The sequence below is a fragment of the Branchiostoma lanceolatum genome, chromosome 18 (assembly GCF_035083965.1).
Source record: "Branchiostoma lanceolatum isolate klBraLanc5 chromosome 18, klBraLanc5.hap2, whole genome shotgun sequence".
NCBI lineage: Eukaryota > Metazoa > Chordata > Leptocardii > Amphioxiformes > Branchiostomatidae > Branchiostoma > Branchiostoma lanceolatum.
In genome coordinates, this window is record NC_089739.1 from 11468753 (window position 1) to 11488895 (window position 20143).

Sequence of the window (20143 nt, forward strand, 5' to 3'; positions counted from 1 at the left end):
CACGTCAGCACGCATGGCGGCATAATCGAAAACTGAAAAAAGACAAAAAAAGAAAACAATATAATATTAATGGTGATCTGCAAAATAGTAGCAAACTGTTGCAAATATCCGATGGACCCATTTTAGACAAAAGGACGAAGGAAAACAACGGTAGTTAATATTTCAACTGAGGCTTAATATTCATAATAACTCATCAAAGACACACCTTCGACACTCGGTTGAGTAAAGCTGACCAGAATGACTCTGTCAGTTGTACTTGCGGAGACACTGATGCTAAACTCGACCTGGGGGTTGGTCTCCACAGACCATGACAAGCTTGCTGGAAGTCGTTGTAAGTAGAATTGTTCGTTCAGCTCAACTCGACTCGGCACAGGAGCAGAGACATCCACCAGGCTGCTGAAGTCCGTTGTAGACATCATGCTGGCGTAGTCCGTTTGAAGACTGACAAGATGACTGCCAAAGTAGTCTTCAAAGGTCGAACGTATGGCACCGACTTGCACATCCGGAGGCAAGACCCCTGAAGTATGAAAATATGCTATGTCAGCTATTGTTGTTTGTTATCTGCAAACACATGACCAATGAGAAAGGCAATATTTACTAAAATATATCTTTATTGAAATATTCTAACCCCATAGCCTAGCCCATTTCTATCAAAATGTAGAAATGCAAATAACAACAAAAACTATGTAAATGTTCAACCTACATGAAGATTCCCTCTCACTGGTCGAGCCATGCTTTCATTGTTTAAACTTATAAATACTATAGACAGTCATGATCGATCTTTTGATCAGAAGTTAACGTACATTATCCTAGACTGCACATCACATTCTATATAGTAATCTCATATAACTTAATTTACTGGCAGAAGGCTCTTCATTAGTTCTGATCCAGAAAGATGCATTTGACGCAATAGGCGTAAAACGATCAATTGGAAATCGAAGTAACAGATTTCAACTAAGAAGTTACATGTACATACCTTTCAGGCCCTGGGTTATATCTAGGTTTTCCAACTCTGGTAACAAAAGTCCTGTATGTGTGACGCCAGGACCATTCTGGTACACCAACACCCAGCGCTCAGCATTCAGTTCCACATTGGCTGTTCCTGTTAGGTCGACTAGCGGCACTCCGTCTTGACTCTGCAGCTCTGTTAGCGACACCTGAAATTGTCCCAGCTGAAGTTCCTCTGACAGAGTAACATCCAAGTTCGATTCCCATTCCGTCACGTCAGCACGCATAGCCACATAATCGAAAACTGAAAAAGAAATGGCAGCAGCATATAATTTTTTTCTGCATTTTAGTGCCCTCGTGTACTGTACAAGAGTGCACATTTTGCTGAATATTTTACTTCTGTAAAGTCATTTCGGAGCAACACCTAGAAGGCTACCAACGATAGCATATATGTTTAGAGAAGCTTGCTGTATCTTCCAAATAATCGGCAATAGCCTTACCTTCGACAGTAGGTTGGGTAAAGCTGGCCAGAATGATTCTGTTGGTTGTACTTGCGGATACACTGATGCTAAACTCGACCTGGGGATTGGTCTCCACCGACCATGACAAGCTTGCTGGAAGTCGTTGTAAACAGAATCGTTCGTTCAGCTCAACTAGACTCGGCACAGGAGCAGAGACATCCACCAGGCTACTGAAGTCCGTTGTAGACATCATGCTTGTGTAGTTCGTTTGAAGGCTTTCAAGATGGCGGCCGAAGTAGAGTTGTACGGCATTGCGTATGGCACTGACCTGAACTTCCGCAGGCAAAACCCCTGTTGTCGTGCAACGAAGAACATGTTCCACATATTTCATAACATATAATGAATTGAAAAACAAGATAAGGAGATAGCAACTGTTTGGGTTTAACAATAGAAAAACACTTTGAAAAATAGATAAAACAAGAACATATTCAATGGCAGATGCTAAGATAAGCTCTAGTTGTTTCAAATCGATTCACTTTACGTGTATTCGAACTATCGGTGGAAATGGTAAGAATTCGATAATATTTTAAGATTTAGAACTAAACACACCTGTCAGATCCTGGGTTATGTCTAGATTTTCTAACTCCGGCAAAATAAGTCCTGTATGAGTGACGCCCGGACCTTCCTTGTACACCAACACCCAGCGCTCAGCATTCAGTTTCACATTGGCTGTTCCAGTAAGATTGACCAGTGGCATTCCGTCTTGACTCTGCAGCTCTGTTAGCGACACCTGGAACTCTCTCAGCTGAAGTTCCTCCGACAGAGCAGTATCCAAGTTCGATTCCCACGCTGTTACGTCAACACGCATAGCCGCATAATCGAAAACTGAAAAAGAAATGGCATCAGTATATCATTTTGTCTGCCATTTAGTGCCCTGGTATATTGTACAAGAGTGGCACATTTGCTGAATATTTTACTTCAGAATCTGTTAAGTAATTTTAGAGGAAACCTAGAAGGCTACCAACAATGGCATATATGTTCAGAGAAGCTTGCTGTATCATCCAAATAATCTGCTTTATCCTTTTTTTTACTTTTTTTTATCGCATTCTACAAGAAGAACAATAATACAAACAAGAGAAAATCAAAGTACAGGAAAAAGAACATAAGCCACAGATCCAAAGCAATAAGTAAAGGTGGAAACAGAAATGGACTACTTGTAAAATATAAGTAATATCCAAAATAATAGTAATAACAGCCTCATTGGCAAATAGATATAACAAAATCAGTATCAACCAAAGATAGCTAAATATGGAAATTAAACAGAAGTAAAGTTGACAAATCAATATGAAAAGTCCATATCAACAGAATCATGAGAACATAGATAACAAAAACAAATAACAGCGACTGATCAGTGGCGAATACAAATGGTAAAAAAAAAAACAATATCAACCAATCTGCTATAGCCTCACCTTCGACAGTCGGTTGAGTAAAGCTGACAAGAATGACTCTGTCCGTTGTACTTGGAGAGACACTGATGCTAAACTCGACCTGGGGGTTGGCCTGCACAGACCATGACAAGCTTGATGGAAGTCGTTGCAAACAGAATCGCTCGTTCAGCTCAACTAGACTCGGCACAGGAGCAGAGACATCCACCAGGCTGCTGAAGTCCGTTGTAGACATCATGCTTGTGTAGTTCGTTTGAAGGCTTTCAAGATGGCGGCCGAAGTAGAGCTGTACGGCATTGCGTATCGCACTGACCTGAACTTCCGCAGGCAAAACCCCTGTTGTCGTGCAACGAAGAACATGTTCCATATATTTCATTACATATAATGAATTGACAAACAAGGCAAGGATACAGAAACTGTTTGGGTTTAACAATAGAAAAACACTTTGAAAAAATTGATAAAACAATAACAACATATTCTATCATAATGGCAGATGCTAAGATAAGCTCTAGTCGTTTCAAATCGATTAACTTTATGTGTATTCGAACTATCGGTGGAAATGGTAAGAATTCGATAATATTTCAAGATTTAGAACTAAACACACCTGTAAGATCTTGGGTTATGTCTAGATTTTCTAACTCTGGCAGCAAAAGCCCTGTATGAGCGACTCCAGGACCTTCCTTGTACACCAACACCCAGCGCTCTGCATTCAGTTCCACATTGGCTGTTCCTTCAAGACTGGTCAGCAGCACTCCGTCTTGACTTTGCAGCTCTGTTAGCGACACTTGGAATTGTTCCAGCTGAAGTTCTTCGGATAGCGCAGCATCCACATTTGATAGCCATGCCGTTACGTCCACTTGCATGACATCGTATTCAAACACTGTTGACAATGTAATACAAATAGTTGTATCTCTCTGATAACAGCGCAGCTCTGCATATTAACGTTAGAAAAATAAACTGGAACCCTTGGCACTGTTGTGATCCCTTTTGTATAGTGTGAATGTTCTTTAACAAGGATATATGATTTTCTGTGCCAGGATTCTAACAACACTATTTAATTTCATTAAAGTAAGGGTGTGCTCCATTTAGTAATTTGAGTCACAAGTAATTAAGCTACTAACACAATTTATATCAAACCTAGCTTTGTCTTGTTTCCTTTATAATTTTACACGAAACATTGAAAATGTATAACACATATTACGCAACTTCTGTCGGTTTCACCAGTTTATGATGAGCTTATGATGTTGCATTATATTGCCTGACCCTTGTCAATGTTGAAGATAGGTTGGGAATTGATTAGTATTCGATAGAATGACTTACAAGGTCCATTTGGTCCCCCTGTGGAGTAGGTTGTTGTGGAAATAGTTGTTGGTACAGTCGTCTCTGGTTTTGTTGTTTCGATTGAGAATGGGCTTGTTGTCGTTTGGCTAGTTGCTTGAAGTGGCGTTGTTGCAGTCGATGCTATTGTAGAAGACCTTGTTGTAGGGCCAACGGTTGAAACAGTCGTCTCTGGTTTCGTTGTTTCGGTTGAGAATTGGCTTGTTGTCTTTTGGCTAGTTGCTTGAAGTGGCGTTGTTGCAGTCGATGCTATTGTAGAAGACCTTGTTGTAGGGCCAACGGTTGAAACAGTCGTCTCTGGTTTCGTTGTTTCGGTTGAGAATTGGCTTGTTGTCTTTTGGCTAGTTGCTTGAAGTGGCGTTGTTGCAGTCGATGCTATTGTAGAAGACCTTGTTGTAGGGCCAACGGTTGAAACGGTCGTCTCTGCTTTTGTTGTTTCGGTTGAAAAATGACTTGTTGTCTTTTGGCTAGTTGTTTGAAGTGGCGTTGTTGCAGTAGATGCTATTGTAGAAGACCTTGTTGTAGGACCAGCGGTTGAAACGGTCGTCTCTGCTTTTGTTGTTTCGGTTGAAAAATGACTTGTTGTCTTTTGACTGGTTGCTTGAAGTGGCGTTGTTGCAGTAGATGCTATTGTAGAAGACCTTGTTGTAGGACCAGCGGTTGAAACGGTCGTCTCTGCTTTTGTTGTTTCGGTTGAAAAATGACTTGTTGTCTTTTGACTGGTTGCTTGAAGTGGCGTTGTTGCAGTAGATGCTATTGTAGAAGACCTTGTTGTAGGACCAGCGGTTGAAACGGTCGTCTCTGCTTTTGTTGTTTCGGTTGAAAAATGACTTGTTGTCTTTTGACTGGTTGCTTGAAGTGGCGTTGTTGCAGTAGATGCCATTGTAGAAGACCTTGTTGTAGGACCAGCGGTTGAAACGGTCGTCTCTGGTTTTGTTGTTTCTGTTGAGAATTGACTTGTTGTCTTTTGTCTAGTTGTTTGAAGTGGCGTTGTTGCGGTAGATGCTATTGTAGATACCTTTGGTTTTGTTGTGTGACCAGCAGTTTTGACTGTTGTTCTAGTTGTGAACTGACCAGACGTGTGTTCAATTGTTGTAACTGGCACTGTTACAGTAGAAGCTAGTGTAGAGGCTAGTGTTGAGGCCCTTGTTGTAGATACCATAGTTGTGGCTGTCGTCTCTGGTTTAGTTGTTTCGGTTGAGAAATGGCTTGTTGTCTTCTGACTTGTTGTTGTTGCGGTAGATGCTATTGTAGAGGCTATATGTTCTGTTGTGTGACCAGCAGTTTTGACTGTTGTCTCAGTTGTAAACTGACCAGATGTTTCTTGACTCGTTGTAAATGGCATTGTTGTAGTGGATGCTATTGAAGAAGCCCTTGTTGTAGAAGCAGCAGTGGTGACTGTGGTTTCTGGTTGTGTTGTTTCAGTTGTGCCCTGGCTAGATGTTCTTGCACTTGTTGTTGTAAATGGCATTGTAGCAGTAGATGATATGGTAGAGGCTCTTGTAGTAGGACCATCAGTTGTGCGTAATGTTTCTACTACCGTTTTATGAGTCGTCGGCTGATCAGTTGCTCTTTCTCTTGTTGTAAATGGCATTGTTGCTGTAGATACTATTGACGAGGCCCTTGTTGTAGGGCGAGCGGTTGGTACAGTCGTCTCTGCCTTTGTTGTTTTAGTTGAGAACTGGCCTGTTGTAATTCTACTTGTTGTTTGAGATTGTGCTCTCAAGGTGGATGCTACGGTTGAGGCCGGTGTTGTACGACCAGCTGTTTTAACTGTTGTTTCAGTTGTAAACTGATCAGGTGTTTCTTGACTTGTTGTAATGGGCATCGTTGTAGTTGAAGCAATTGTAGAAGCCCTTGTTGTAGATCCAGCAGTCGTGATTGTCGATTCTGGTTGTGTTGTTTCAGTTGTGCCCTGGCTAGATGTTTCTTGACTCGTTGTAAATGGCATTGTTGTAGTAGTTGCTATTGAAGAAGCCAGTGTTGTAGATGCAGCCGTGGTGGCTGTTGTGTCTGGTTGTATTGTTTCAGTTGTGCCCTGGCTAGATGTTTTTGCACTTGTTGTTGTAAATGGCATTGTAGCAGTAGATGATATGGTAGATACTCTTGTAGTAGGACCCTGGGTTGTACCCAATGTTTCTACTACCGTTTTATGAGTTGTCGGCGGACCAGTTGTTCTTTCTTCTGTTGTAAATGGCAATGTTTCAATAAATGTTGTACTAGAGGCCATTGTTGTTGGACTGGTGGTTGGTACAGTCATCTCTGGCTTTGTCGTTACTGTTGAGAACTGGCCTGTTGTAATTCTACTTGTTGTTTGAGATTGTGCTCTCGATGTGGATGCTACGGTTGAGGCCCCCGTTGTACGACCAGCTGTTTTGACCGTTGTTTCAGTTGTGAACTGGCCAGATGTTTCTTGACTTGTTGTAATTGGCATTGTTGTAGTAGATGCTATTGAAGAAGCCCTTGTTGTAGAAGCAGCAGTGGTGACTGTCGTTTCTGGTTGAGTTGTTTCAGTTGTGCCCAGGCTAGATGTTATTGCACTTGTTGTTGTAAATGGCATTGTAGCAGTGGATGCTATGGAAGAAGCCCTACTTGTAGAACCAGCAGTGGTGACTGTCGTTTCTGGTTGTGTTGTTTCAGTTGTTAAAAACTGGCTAGACGTTTTTGCACTTGCCGTTGTAAATGGCATTGTAGCAGTAGATGATATGGTAGATACTCTTCTGGTAGGACCCGCGGTTGTACCCAATGTTTCTACTACCGTTTTATGAGTTGTCGGCGGACCAGTTGTTATTTCCTCTGTTGTAAATGGCAATGTTTCAATAAATGTTGTACTAGAGGCCGTTGTTGTTGGACTGGTGGTTGGTACAGTCGTCTCTGGCTCTGTTGTTGCAATTGAGAACTGGCCTGTTGTAATTTTAGTTGTTTGAGCTTGTGCCTTTGGAGTAGATGGTACGGTTGATGCTGTTGATGTACGACCAACAGTTGTGACGGTTGTTTCTATTGTAAGCTGACCAGATGTTTCTTGACTTGTTGTAACTGGCATTGTTTCAGTGGATGCTATAGAGGAGGTCCTCACTGTAGAACCAGCGGTCGTAACTGTCGTTTCCGATTGTGTTGTTTCAGTTGTTAACGGACTAGATGTTACTTGACTTGTTGTGATTGGCATTGTTGCAGTGGATGCTATGGAAGAAGCCCTACTTGTAGAACCAGCAGTGGTCATTGTCGTTTCTGGTTGTGTTGTTTTAGTTGTTAAAAACTGGCTAGATGTTTTTGCAATTGCCGTTGTAAATGGCATTGTAGCAGTAGATGATATGGTGGAGGCTCTTGTAGTAGGGCCATCGGTTGTGCTCAATGTTTCTACTACCGTTTTATAAGTTGTCGGCTGATCAGTTGCTCTTTCTCTTGTTGTAAATGGCATGGTTTCAGTAGATGTTGTAGTAGAGGCCCTCGTTGTAGGACCAGCCGTTGGTACAGTCGTCTCTTGCTTTGTCATTAGAGTTGACAACTGGTCTGTTGTAATTTTATCTGTTGTTTGAGACTGAGCTTTTGCAGTAGATGCTATTGTTGATGCCCCTGTTGTACGACCGGCGGTTTTGACTGTTGTTTCGGTTGTAGACTGTCCAGACGTTTCTTGACTTGTTGTAACTGGCGTTGTTGCAGTGGATTCTATAGAGGAAGCCCTTGTTGTAGACCCAGCAGTCGTGACTGTCGTTTCTGATTGTGTTGGTTCAGTTGTAAACGGACCAGATGTTACTTGACTTGTTGTAACTGGCGTTGTTGCAGTGGATGCTATAGAGGAAGCCCTTGTTGTAGACCCAGCAGTCGTGACTGTCGTTTCTGATTGTGTTGTTTTAGTTGTTAACTGGTCAGACATTTTTGAACTTGTTGTAAGTGGCATTGTTGCAGTAGATGATATGGTAGAGGCTCTTGTAGAGGGACCCGCGGATGTACCCAATGTTTCTACTACAGTTTTATGCGTTGTTGGCTGACGAGTTGTTCTTTCTCTTGTTGTAAATGGCATGGTTGCGGTAAACTCTATAGTAGAGCCACTTGTCGTCAAACTGATTGTTGGTACAGTCGTCTCTGAGTTCGTTAGAGTTACAGTTGAGAGCTGGTCTGTTGTATTCTTACTTGTTGTTTCAGATGGAACACTTTTAGTAGATACTACGGTTGAAGCCCCCGTTGTACGACTGGCAGTTTTGACGGTTGTTTCAGTTGGAAACTCATCAGATGCTACTTGACTTGTTGTGATTGGCATTGTGGCAGTGGATGCTATGGAAGAATCCCTACTTGTAGAACCAACTGTGGTGACCGTCGTTTCTGGTTGTGTTGTTTCAGTCGTGGATTGGCCTGAGGTTTTTGCAATCGCTGTTGTAAATGGCATCGTAGCAGTAGATGAAATCGTGGTAGAGGCTCTTGTCGTAGGACCCGCGGTTGTGGCCAATGTTTCTACTACCGTTTTATAAGTTGTCGGCTGATCAGTTGCTCTTTCTCTTGTTGTAAATGGCATGGTTTCAGTAGATGTTGTAGTAGAGGCACTCGTTGTAGGACTCGCCGTTGGTACAGTCGTCTCTTGCTTTGTCGTTAGAGTTGACAACTGGTCTGTTGTAATTTTACTTGTTGTTTGAGACTGAGCTTTTGCAGTAGATGCTATTGTTGATGCCCCTGTTGTACGACCAGCAGTTTTGACTGTTGTTTCAGTTGTAAACTGTCCAGATGTTATTTTGCTTGTTGTAACTGGCGTTGTTGCAGTGGGTGCCATAGAAGAAGCCTTTGTTGTAGATCCAGCAGTCGTCATTTCTGGTTGTGTTGTTGCAGTTGTAAACTCGTCAGATGTTCTTGAACTTGTTGTTGTAAATGGCACTGTTGCAGTAGATGATATGATAGAGGCTCTTGTAGTAGCACCGGCGGTTGTGCCCAATGTTTCTACTACAGTTTTATGAGTTGTCGGTTGACCAGTTGTTCTTTCTTCCGTTGTAAATGGCATTGTTGCCGTCGATTCTTTTGATGAGGCCATTGTCGTAGATTCGATGGTTGGTACAGTCGTCTCTGGCTTTGTTGTCAGAGTTGTGAACTGGCCAGTTGTAATTTTACTTGTCTGAGATTGTGCCCTTGTAGTAGATGCTGTGGTTAAAGTCTTTGTTGTACGACCAGTAGTTTTGACTGTTGCCTCAGTTGTAAACTGATCAGACGTTGTTGTACTTGTTGTATATGGTATTGTTGCAGTGGATGCTGTGGAAGACGCCCCTGCTGTTGAACTAGTGGTTGTGAGTGTTGTTTCTGGTTGTGTCATTTCAGATGTGACCTGGCCAGACGTTTTTATATTTGTTGTTGTAAATGGCATGGTTTCAGAAGGCACTTTAGTAGATGTTCTTGTTGTAGGAACTAAGGTTGTTTCTAAGGTCTCGATTACTGTTTTAAATGTTGTCAACGGGCCAGTTGTTGTTTCCGCTGTTGTTGTAAACGGAATTGCTGCAGTAGATGACATAGTAGAAGACCTTGTCGTTTGAAAAGCAGTTTTTACAGTCGACTCCGGTTTTGTTCTTTCAGTTGTGTACTGGCCTGTTGTTATTTTACCTGTTGTTGTAGATGGTGTTTGTATTGTAGATGCCTCTGAAGAGGCTGTTGTTTCATCACCAGCTGTCCTAGCTGTTGTTTCTGTAGTGAACTGATCAGTTGTTTTAACAGTTGTCGTAAGAGGCATAGTTGCGGTAGTTATTGTAGAGGCCCTTGCTGAGGGACCGGCGGTTGTGAACGTTGTTGCTGGCTTTGTTGTTACAGTTGTTACCTCCTCAGTTGTTGTTTCACTTGTTGTCGAGGGAAGTGCTGTAGTATATGCTATTGTAGAAGCCCTTGTTGTAGGACCAGCGGTTGTGCCTAGCGTCTCTAGTATGGTTCTATGAGTTGTGATCTGAGGCGTTGTTATTTCGTTTGTTGTAAATGGCATTGTTGCTGTTGATCCTATTGTAGGGGACACTCGTGAAGGAGTAGCAGATGCGACTGTCGTGGTTGGTTCTGTTGTAATAGTCGTAAACTTGCCAGTTGTTGTATCACTTGCTGGTGTCGAGATCCTTGTTGTAGTACTAGCGGTTGGTACAGTCGTCTCCGTTTGTTTAGTTACACCGGAGAAGTGGCCTGTTGTCTTTTCACTTGTCGTAAATGACATGGTTGAAGTGGATGTTGTTGTAGAGGCCCTTGTTGTAGAACCAGCAGTGGTGACTGTCGTTTCTGGTTGTGTCGTTTCAGTTGTGAACTGGCTAGATGTTTTGGCGCTTGTTGTTGTAAATGGCATTGTTGCTGTAATCGTAGAAGTCCCTTTTTTAGGAACAGGTGTTGTGCCTAGCGTCTCTAGTACTGTTTTAAATGTTGTTAATGGACCAGTTGTTATTTTGTTTGTTGTTGTAAGTGGCAGCGTTGTTCTTGTTGTAGGGCTCGTAGTTGCGTCAATCGCCTCCGCATCTGTGTTTACAGCTGTGGACTGGTCACGTGTTGTTGCCTTCATTGTTGTCATCTTGGTAGTTGTAACAGTCTCTATAATACAAAACAGAATAAGAGATATAAACGTTTTAAACATTTGTAAATTTCTCATTTTATCTTGTCATATTGATTATGCAAAAAACCGTAACTTGCATAATGTAAATAATAGTCCTCTATGCCAAAATTATATATCTATATTGCATGGCCTTTTCCGTTTGCAGAATTCCCTCTTTATATTTCATCATGACTTGATTATGCAAAAGAAATCCTCATTTACATATTGTTATCTTATTGTATGCGTCGTTCTTTTCTTATTTCATTCGAGAGATTATAACATAACCGTCTCTATTTGCAAAGTACGCTGCAGGGGGGGGGGCTGTATGCTATTAAAAAAAAAAGGCCATAACATGTTCAAAACAAAGATCCTGCACTGAAGTCCTGGTGTTCTGCTGCAGTACAAAGGGAATTCGAAGGTGTCAGAGACCAGAGCAAGAGAAGACACTGACCCTTGTCTTTCCAACATATACCCACATATCAAATATCATTACCATACATCCAGAGGTTCTTAATTACGTTATTGTTCCGTAAGACAAAGACGTACACGCACTTATTGACAAAAACCAAAATAATACCTCCATTTTTCATGGAGGTTATCATAATCAGTAAGTGCTAAACATACAATATGAATAGAAATACAGACTACATCGAAAGCAAACTTTTACTACGTCGGTTAACCCGTGGTACCATCTGTTTCTTTCGCAGTCGAGCTTGCTGTAGTTAGAGCCTCGGTGCTGCCAATTCCCGTTATTTGAGATGATGTCTGTTCTTCTGTTGTAGGAAGCCTAGTGCTCAACACGCCTGTAGACGCTTTAGGTGCTGCAGTTGTCGGTGTCTCTGTTGTCATGTAAACTGTGCTCAATACAGCCGTGGTGCCCGGAACGCTCGGCGACGTTGTTGTAACAAAAGTCGACGACTCTGTTGTTTCTGTACTCGGAGCCGATATGGTGGTATCGGTTCTTCCGGCAGTTGACGCTGGTGGTGTAGTTTGGACTTTGGTAGTCGTTGTAGCAGTTGAGGTTGCAGCCACGGTAGTGGCTTTGTCCGTTGTACTAGCTGGTTGTTCAGTCGAAACTTTTATTGTAGGTACACGTACACCCTCAGTGGTGATCGTGTCCGTTGTACTATCTTGTTGCTCAGTTGAAACTTTCATTGTAGCTACAGCCTCAGTGGTGATCGTGTCCGTTGTACTATCTGGTTGTTCAGTTGAAACTTGTATTGTAGCTACAGCCTCAGTTGTGGCAATGACCGTTGTAATCTCTGGTTCTTCGGTTGTATGCCTTGTTGTAGTTTCATCCTCAATGGTGGTTAACTCCGTTGTAGTTGTAGAGCTTGCTGTAGTTACATCCTCAGTGGTCATGTCAGTTGTAACATCTGGCTCCTCAGTTGGTAAGCTTGTAGTTACATCCTCAGTGGTGGTAAAGGTCGTTGTAATATCTGGCTCCTCTGTGGTAAAGCTTGCTGTAGTTACAGCCTCAGTAGAGATCATTCCCGTTGTAATTTCTGGTGCTTCAGTTGAACCTATTACTGTAGCTACAGCCTCAGTGGTGGCAATGTCCGTTGTAGTCTTTGGTTCTTCCGTTGTATGCCTTGTTGTAGTTTCATCATCAGTGGTGGCAAAGACAGTTGTAACCTTTGGCTCTTCAGTTGTAACTCTTGTTGTAGCTACATCCTCAGTAGTGTTCATGTCAGTTGTACCGTCTGGTTGGTCAGTTGAAACTATTATCGTAGCTACAGCCTCAGTGCTGATCATGTCCGTTGTAATATCTGGTTCTTCAGTTATAGATCCTGATGTGGTGTCAGTCTTTTTAGTCATTCCATCGGTTGTAACATTTGGTACTGGAGTGGAGGATAATGTTATCACCTCTTCTTCTGATGTTGGAAATATTGACACTACGTCACTTGTGGTCTCCTGCTCAACTGGGAAAGTAGACATAGTATGGTACTTTGTAGTTGTTGCAGCACTTGTCGCCATTGTTGTCGCTTTATCCTGTGTCGATACCGCAGCAGTTGAAGTTTGTTCACCTGTCGTTGTTGACACTCCTATCGTGGTGTCAACCTGCATAGTTGTTACAGCGGTGGACATCGCTTCGGTGGTTGGAAGTTCTGTTGAAGCTGCAACTGATGACACGGCTAGTGTGGTGTCATCCCTTGTCTCTTTAGTGCTGTGTTCCTCTGTTGTAGGAAAAATTGACACTACCTCTTTTGTAGTCTCCTGTTGAACTGATAGAGTAGACTTTGTCGTTACAACGATGGGGGCTGCTTCTGTAGAGGGAGGCTGTGTAGTTGCTGCGGCAGTTTGTACTGTGGTGTCATCTTGTGCTTTTGCAGCTGTCGACACTGATTCAGTAGCCAGAGGCTGTGTAGTTGCTACAGCGGTTGGTACTGTGGTCTCATCCGGTTTTGTTGTTGCAACGGTGGACGATGCTTCCGTAGAGAAATACTCTGTAGTCGCTGCAACAGTTGACATGTGTATTGTTGATTCCTGTTCCTCTTCTGTTGGAATAATAGACACTGCTGCACTGGTTGTTGCCCTTATTGTAGTCTGCTGATTTGTCGTTAATGCGGTAGACATTGCCATTGTGGTTTCATTCGTCATTGTTGTTGCAGCAGCAGTTGTTAAGCTTGTACTTACACCCTTAGTGGTGGTAAAGATCGTTGTAACATCTGGCTCCTCTGTGGTAAAGCTTGCTGTAGTTACACCCTCAGTAGATATCATGCCCGTTGTAATTTCTGGTGCTATAGTTGAATCGGTTGTGGTAGCTACAGCCTCAGTGGTGGCAATGTCCGTTGTAATCTCTGGTTCCTCGGTTGTATGTCTTGCTGTAGTTTTGTCATCAGTGGTGGCAACGACCGTTGTAACATCTCTCTCGTCAGTTGTAGAGCGTGTTGTAGCTACAGCCTCAGTGCTGACCATGTCCGTTGTAATATCCGGTTTTTCAGTTGAAACTATTACTGTAGCTATGTTCTCAGTGGTGACAATGTCCGTTGTAACCTCTGATTCTGCGGTTGTAGCTCCTGACTCTGTTGTTGGAATCATTGACACTGTTGCATTCGTTGTTGCAGTCGCTGACTCCTCTGTTGTTGGCACAACAACCGACACATGAATGGAGGTTTCATCTTGTGTCGCAGCGGACGCTGGCATGGTGGTTTGAATCTTTGTCGTCGCTGCAACAGTTGATTTCTCGGTTGTAATTTCATCTTGCGTCGTTGTTGAAGTTGTCGTCTTCGCTGTTGTCTTATCCCGTGTCATGGTGGCCTCGGCAGTCGTGGTAGGTCTATGTACTGTTTTATCAGTGGTCAAAGGTGTTGTAGTTTGATACCGTGCTGTAGTGGTCGATGTATCAGTAGAACTTGGGTGCTCTGTTGCTGTAGCAGTAGTTGATGCTCCTGCTGTAGCTTGCTCATTGGTCTTTGTGTCAGACGTTGACACCACTGTGGTGGTCAGAAGCTGTGTTGTTTCTGAAGTTGATTCTCTTGCTGTAGTCTGCTGCACTGTCGTTGGTGCCGTTGACATCTTAGCTGTGGTTTCATTCGGCACCGTTGTTGTAGCAGCTGTAATCTCCGTCGTCGTCTGAAATTCTGCTGTGGGAATTATGGTCCCTGACGCATCCGTTGTATCTTGCTCCACCGTTGGGATAACTGACACCGCTCCATTTGTAGTCTCTTGCTCTAGTGTTGGAACAATAGATACCACCAGTGCTGTAGTCTCTTGCTCTACCGATGCTGTAGTATCCTGCTCTGCCGGCGATGTAGTATATTGCTCTACCGGTGCTGTAGTCTCTTGCTCTACCGGTGCTGTAGTCTCTTGCTCTACCGGTGCTGTAGTCTCTTGCTCTACCGGTGCTGTAGTCTCTTGCTCTACCGGTGCTGTAGTATCTTGCTCTACCGGTGCTGTAGTCTCTTGCTCTACCGATGCTGTAGTATCCTGCTCTACCGGCGATGTAGTCTCTTGCTCTACCGGTGATGTAGTCTCTTGCTCTACCGGTGCTGTAGTATCTTGCTCTACCGGTGCTGTAGTCTCTTGCTCTACCGATGCTGTAGTATCCTGCTCTACCGGCGATGTAGTCTCTTGCTCTACCGGTGATGTAGTATATTGCTCTACCGGTGATGTAGTATCATGCTCTATCGGCGGTGTAGTCTCTTGCTCTACCGGCGATGTAGTATCTTGCTCTACCGGCGATGTAGTATCCTGCTCTACCGGTGCTGTAGTATCTTGCTCTACCGATATTGTAGTCTCTTGCTCTACCGGTGCTGTCGTCTCTTGCTCTACCGGTGTTGTAGTTTCTTGCTCTGTTGTTGGGATAACTGATACTGTCCCATTGGTTGTCTCTTGCTCAGTTGTTGGAACAATAGATACTACAAATGCTGTAGTCTCTTTCTCCACTGTTGGAACAACTGACACCACTGGTGCTGTAGTCTCTTGTTCTATTTTTGGAACAGTCGACACAATCGGTGTTGTAGTCTCTTGCTCCACTGTTGGAACAATAGACACGACCGGTGCTGTAGTCTCCTGCTCCACCGTTGGGACAACCGATACTACCTCATTTGTAGTTTCTTGTTTAGCTGTTTGAAGAATCGATACTGACGAATTTTCAACTTGTCCTCTTCTCCGAAAAATCAAAACCTCCTCTTTGTCTTTTGTTTGAAGTTTTGAAGTGACGTTTGATACCGTTTCGATGGTAGTAACGTCGGTAGTGTTTCTCTTTGCTTTCCTAGTTTTTGCCAGGTTTAGATGAAGGCCTTGAGCCTTTGAAATTTCACTGTTTTTCGTCGAATTAAGTTTGTTTTGTATTAATCGTTCTTCGGGTCGGATTCCCTCAGGAGGGTATGTGCTGTTTGTTAACCATTCGTGTTGACCGATGATCAAGTAGTTTTCATTTTGCTCCGATGGAATTGGTGTTGTTGTAAAGTCTTGTATGAGTCGTTCTAATGTAACGGCAGGTGACCTCAATATTCTGGATGACTCCTTTGAAATCGTCAATCGATCTGGAAAAGAATGGAAGCGATGCGTCATTTTCTATTGAAAATCACAATTAAAATCACAAAGTAGAACAAAAGCATGTTCGGGATTTTGCTTGAAAAGAACTTGAAATGGATAGACAAAATTGTTGAAAGCGACAAGCCGTTCATGCGCTTACAACACTAGCAAAAACTAGTACATATAGTAAAATATCAGATTAACATTATTCGATTCACAAATCAAAGTAGAAATGAATTTATAATCTTTCGCGTCTCTTAATTTTTTGCTGCAAATTCCATAGCCTTAATCTAAACTAAGAAGATAACACACACACACACATGTCTAGTGATATATATGATTATCTCCGGTGTAGTAAGAGTCTCGAGATCTCAACCAAACAGTATATTGATCCAATGGACAGGGGTCTCATGTTCTAACCTATATTGTTCCAATGTACAAGACTGTCTCAAGTTCTCAACCTATATCCCTCCAATTGAACGGACTATCCCATGCTCTGGACCTATTTTTATTCAATGGACAGGACTGTCCCAGTTTCTCAACATACATTAATAAATGGGTAGGACGGTCTCAAGTTCCCATCCTATATCAATCGAATGGACAGGTCTGTCAAAGTTCTCATCCTATATTCAGCGAATAACATGAGTTCTCATCCTATTGTCTACGAATGGGCAGGACTGTTTCAAGTTAGCAACCTTATTGATCCAATCAACAGGACTGTCTCAAGTTAACAACCTATATTGCATATTGATCCAATGGACAGCTAGTACTGTTCCAATTTTTCATAATATACTTTACATTGATCCATTAGACAGGACTGACCCAATCATTTTTATCTTTATTATTTGTGTTATCATTATTTCTGTTTTTGTCATTATTCAACATTATTCTCTGTTTATTTACTAATGATGTATCTAGTAGTGGTTACTTAGTTTTATCAATTATCCCTGTTTGCGATTGTATTTGCAATTGTTTAATTGTATGCGTCGCATACGTATTTGTTCTTCTACGTTTACTATGTTTTTATTTTGGACAGGGGTCTAGAGAAAGGACTGATCTGGTTCTGTCACCCTGTCCAGTTACATTTTGTAACGAAGCTTAAATGAATAAATTAACAAATTAAGTTGTCAATATTTGCAATCGTACAATGATAACTAAGATGGAGAGGACTGTGTCAGTTTTGCAACATATATTACACATTAAGCCATGGGCATGGCTGTCTCAAATTCGAAATCTATGTTGTTCAAATGCCCAGAAATATCTCAAGATTTCAGTGTACAGGGCTGTCTCAAGTTTTCAACCTATACAGATCCAATGGAATGTCTCAAGTTCTCACATTCACTCAATTGATAAGACTGTATCATGTTTCCAATAGGTAGAGCTTACATTGATTCATTTGACGGGACTGTCAAGTTTTCAACATAATTTATATTGTACATTGCCCCAATTGGACAAGACTGTCTCCAGTTTTCGACATGTATTGTAGATTTATTGGATGGACATGAGTGTCTCAAATTCTCAACAGATATTCTTCCAATGTACAAAATCGTCTAAAGTTCTCAGTTGATGCAATGGACAGGGCTATCTCAAGTTCTCAATTCATATTGAGACAATAAACAAGACTGTCTCATGTTAGAAAACTATATGGATCTAATGGACATGACTGTCTCAAGTTTTCAATATAAATTGGCCCAATGCACATGGCAATCTGCTGTTTCCAGCCTATGTTAATCAAATGGACATGGCTGTCTCAGGTCCTCAATGTAATATATAGATCCGATGTACAGGGCTGTCTTAAGTTTCCAGCCTTCGTTAACCCAATGGACAAAATTGTCTCAAGTTTTCAACCTATATTGAGCCAACTGACCTGACTGTCTCAAGTCTGCAACCTATAGCTATGGTGCTCCAATGGACAGGGTTGTCTCAAGTTCTCAATCTGTATTGAGCCAACTGACCGGACTGCCCGCAATCTATATTGATCCAATCAACATGGCTGTCTCAAGTTCCTAACCTAAGTTGATCCAATGGGCAGGACTGTCTCAACCTCTGATCTCAACCCCAGGGATGCTGTCATTTTTGGGGTGTCTTTGTTACTCACTTTAAAATTCGTAAAGCGATAACTCAGTTCAGAATCATCAGTCATAAATTGAATAAAGAAAAGGGCGGATATTATAATGTAGCCCCTGATAAAAGGTTTTGCCCATTTTGTCCAAAGCAAATGGAAGATTGATATGATGCTTTACGCAATAAGTTATTCACATTTCTCAAAACGATTTTGCATCCTTTGGTTGAATTCTTACAGTCTGAAAGACAGGTAAATCGTTTGCTACAACCTTTTAAAACTTTAAAGGCTAATCTGACCTAGTTATCGTGTCATACGTTTTCTCCTAGTCGGACTGCTCTATGTGTAAAATATCTCATCGTTTCTCGCCTGGAGCGAGTTGGTGTGGTTTTCCTTCTTAAAGGGAATGAGGCCAACGCTTGGGTGTTTCCTTGGCATTTTTAGACTTTGCTGTTAAATATTCTGATTTTCGCACACCTTTGTGACTCATTGCAGCCTTATAAAGGCCTTTCCATGGCGTTTTCGAGAGAAAACATAACAGAAATCTAAAGGAACACCTAACGTATAGAATGTTTACAAAAACGCCAATTTGCTGCTCCATTCATCTAGATAATGGTTCATGTTTCCAAACAAAGGTTCATTAAAGCATAAATATCTCTTCATACCTAAAATAGTACATTAATCCTTTTCATTCTTTAATTACGCATTGAAGTTGGATCTTGCTTGTTTACACATCTTAGTTTGTTTGGGTACATCTGCGCCTATGTGTGATTGAATCAGTCTTGCGTAACCGTCTGACGCACAGACCATAGCCAAATAGACGTATGGGGTACATACCATATGGTACTCATGCTGAAAGGCATATGCTGACAGAACGATTACCGAATCTGTACATATATTTTCTAAAAATGAAAGGGTCCGGCTTTTGTCTAAATTCTCTCTAAAAAAGCAGTTTGTTCCTTCTTAAGTAAACGCAAGTGATACCGTACCCTCCGGCTTTCCCTGTCCACCTCTTCTTTCCCTTTTATACAACATGTATAACATTCGACACATTATAACTAAAATTATAACTACGATGTATTGTGTACTAGGCTATACATATGCTGAGAAAACGGTTGTCAAATGCCTCCATTCCACTAAACGGCGATTTTTGTAACCCTTGATTTCATAATTTGAATATCACACGAAATGTAAAAGTACGACTGAAAAGACAACAAAACATGTATAACGTTATCGTTTTTTTGTAATCTTTTGAAATCCGTTGGGTGTTATTTCAAATCTTAGGTCGGAGAGTGGTCACAGAAAGGTTGCCACCCTAGTAGAATAGTTGTCTAACGCTGTAAATCTAAGCAGGAAATAAAACAGAGAGTACATACCTGTATCTGTTCTCACTTCCTCCGTCGAACACCATTGTGTGAAGAAAATCACTTGCAGGACGAAAATCCAAAACGCGAGTTCAGTAAGTCTGCACATTTTCCAACTTTCAACTGGTTGGCGAACGCATCATACTACAGCTATGGATGTGCGCAACGAGGAAACTTAAAAGACCAACGCCCAAACTTCGTCATTCTGTGTCAAACTATGTAGAATAGGGTCAATACAGTATGAACAATTACAGTACAAGGGAACCTAAAGATACCCCAAGGCACCTTGGAGACTACATAACTGCCTTGGTGCTGACGCATTTTCTATTGTGTTAGCTGTCACAATTTGCGGACCTGTCGGAGTGATTTATGAATAGATACTTTTTCACCATTTGAAAACTTCCGTGTCTTTTTCCTCCTTTTTTTATATATGAATTTTAATCCACAAGAAATTTGTATGGCAAATATGTATCATCAACGTTGGGGGTTTAGGTGAAAGGATTCGGTATCTTATTAATGAATGCTCAACAAAGCAAAAACAACTAACATTGATGGATGGCCGTTTATAAGATAGCTCAGACAATTTCCCTTTCACAATATTAAAATGATTTCAATGTTAAAAGAACTGTTTAAATTTTCAAAAGGGGTGCGTATCTCGTTACCTTTTCTTAGTCACTGATTTAGGAATATTCTAGTAACTAAATGAATTTCACATTTCAGGTTTTAAAATTATTTCGAAGAAATTCAAATCATCACGGTCTCATATGATGGACTGTTAAAAGTTAGACCGGTTTGTATTTCTGATTTTGGAAGGAACTTTAACAGTTGGGCCATGGACTTAGAAAGGGCACCTGTTACATAGTGTTACTTAGTTACAGATAGCCTTAGGTAAGACGGACACTGACAGGTTTGATCTATCATGCATAGAGAAAAACCGGTTCGAAAATTTCGCCCAGGGTATTGAAGTGTGAAATTATCACTTCTCAAAAGTTGCTCCGGAAAGCAAGCTG

The 20143-nt window shown here is 41.7% G+C and overlaps 1 protein-coding gene across 1 annotated transcript; it reads right to left on the reverse strand.

Moving 5' to 3' along the window:
• Positions 1 to 4659: 4659 nt before the first annotated feature.
• LOC136423975 (mucin-2-like) lies at positions 4660 to 19180 on the reverse strand. Its single transcript, XM_066412375.1, has 5 exons — positions 19162 to 19180; positions 11414 to 15265; positions 9770 to 10723; positions 7819 to 7906; positions 4660 to 5134 (listed from the first exon to the last, which is right to left on the reverse strand). The coding sequence occupies exons 1-5, from the start codon at positions 19178 to 19180 to the stop codon at positions 4660 to 4662; spliced, it is 5388 nt and encodes a 1795-aa protein (XP_066268472.1).
• Positions 19181 to 20143: the final 963 nt, after the last annotated feature.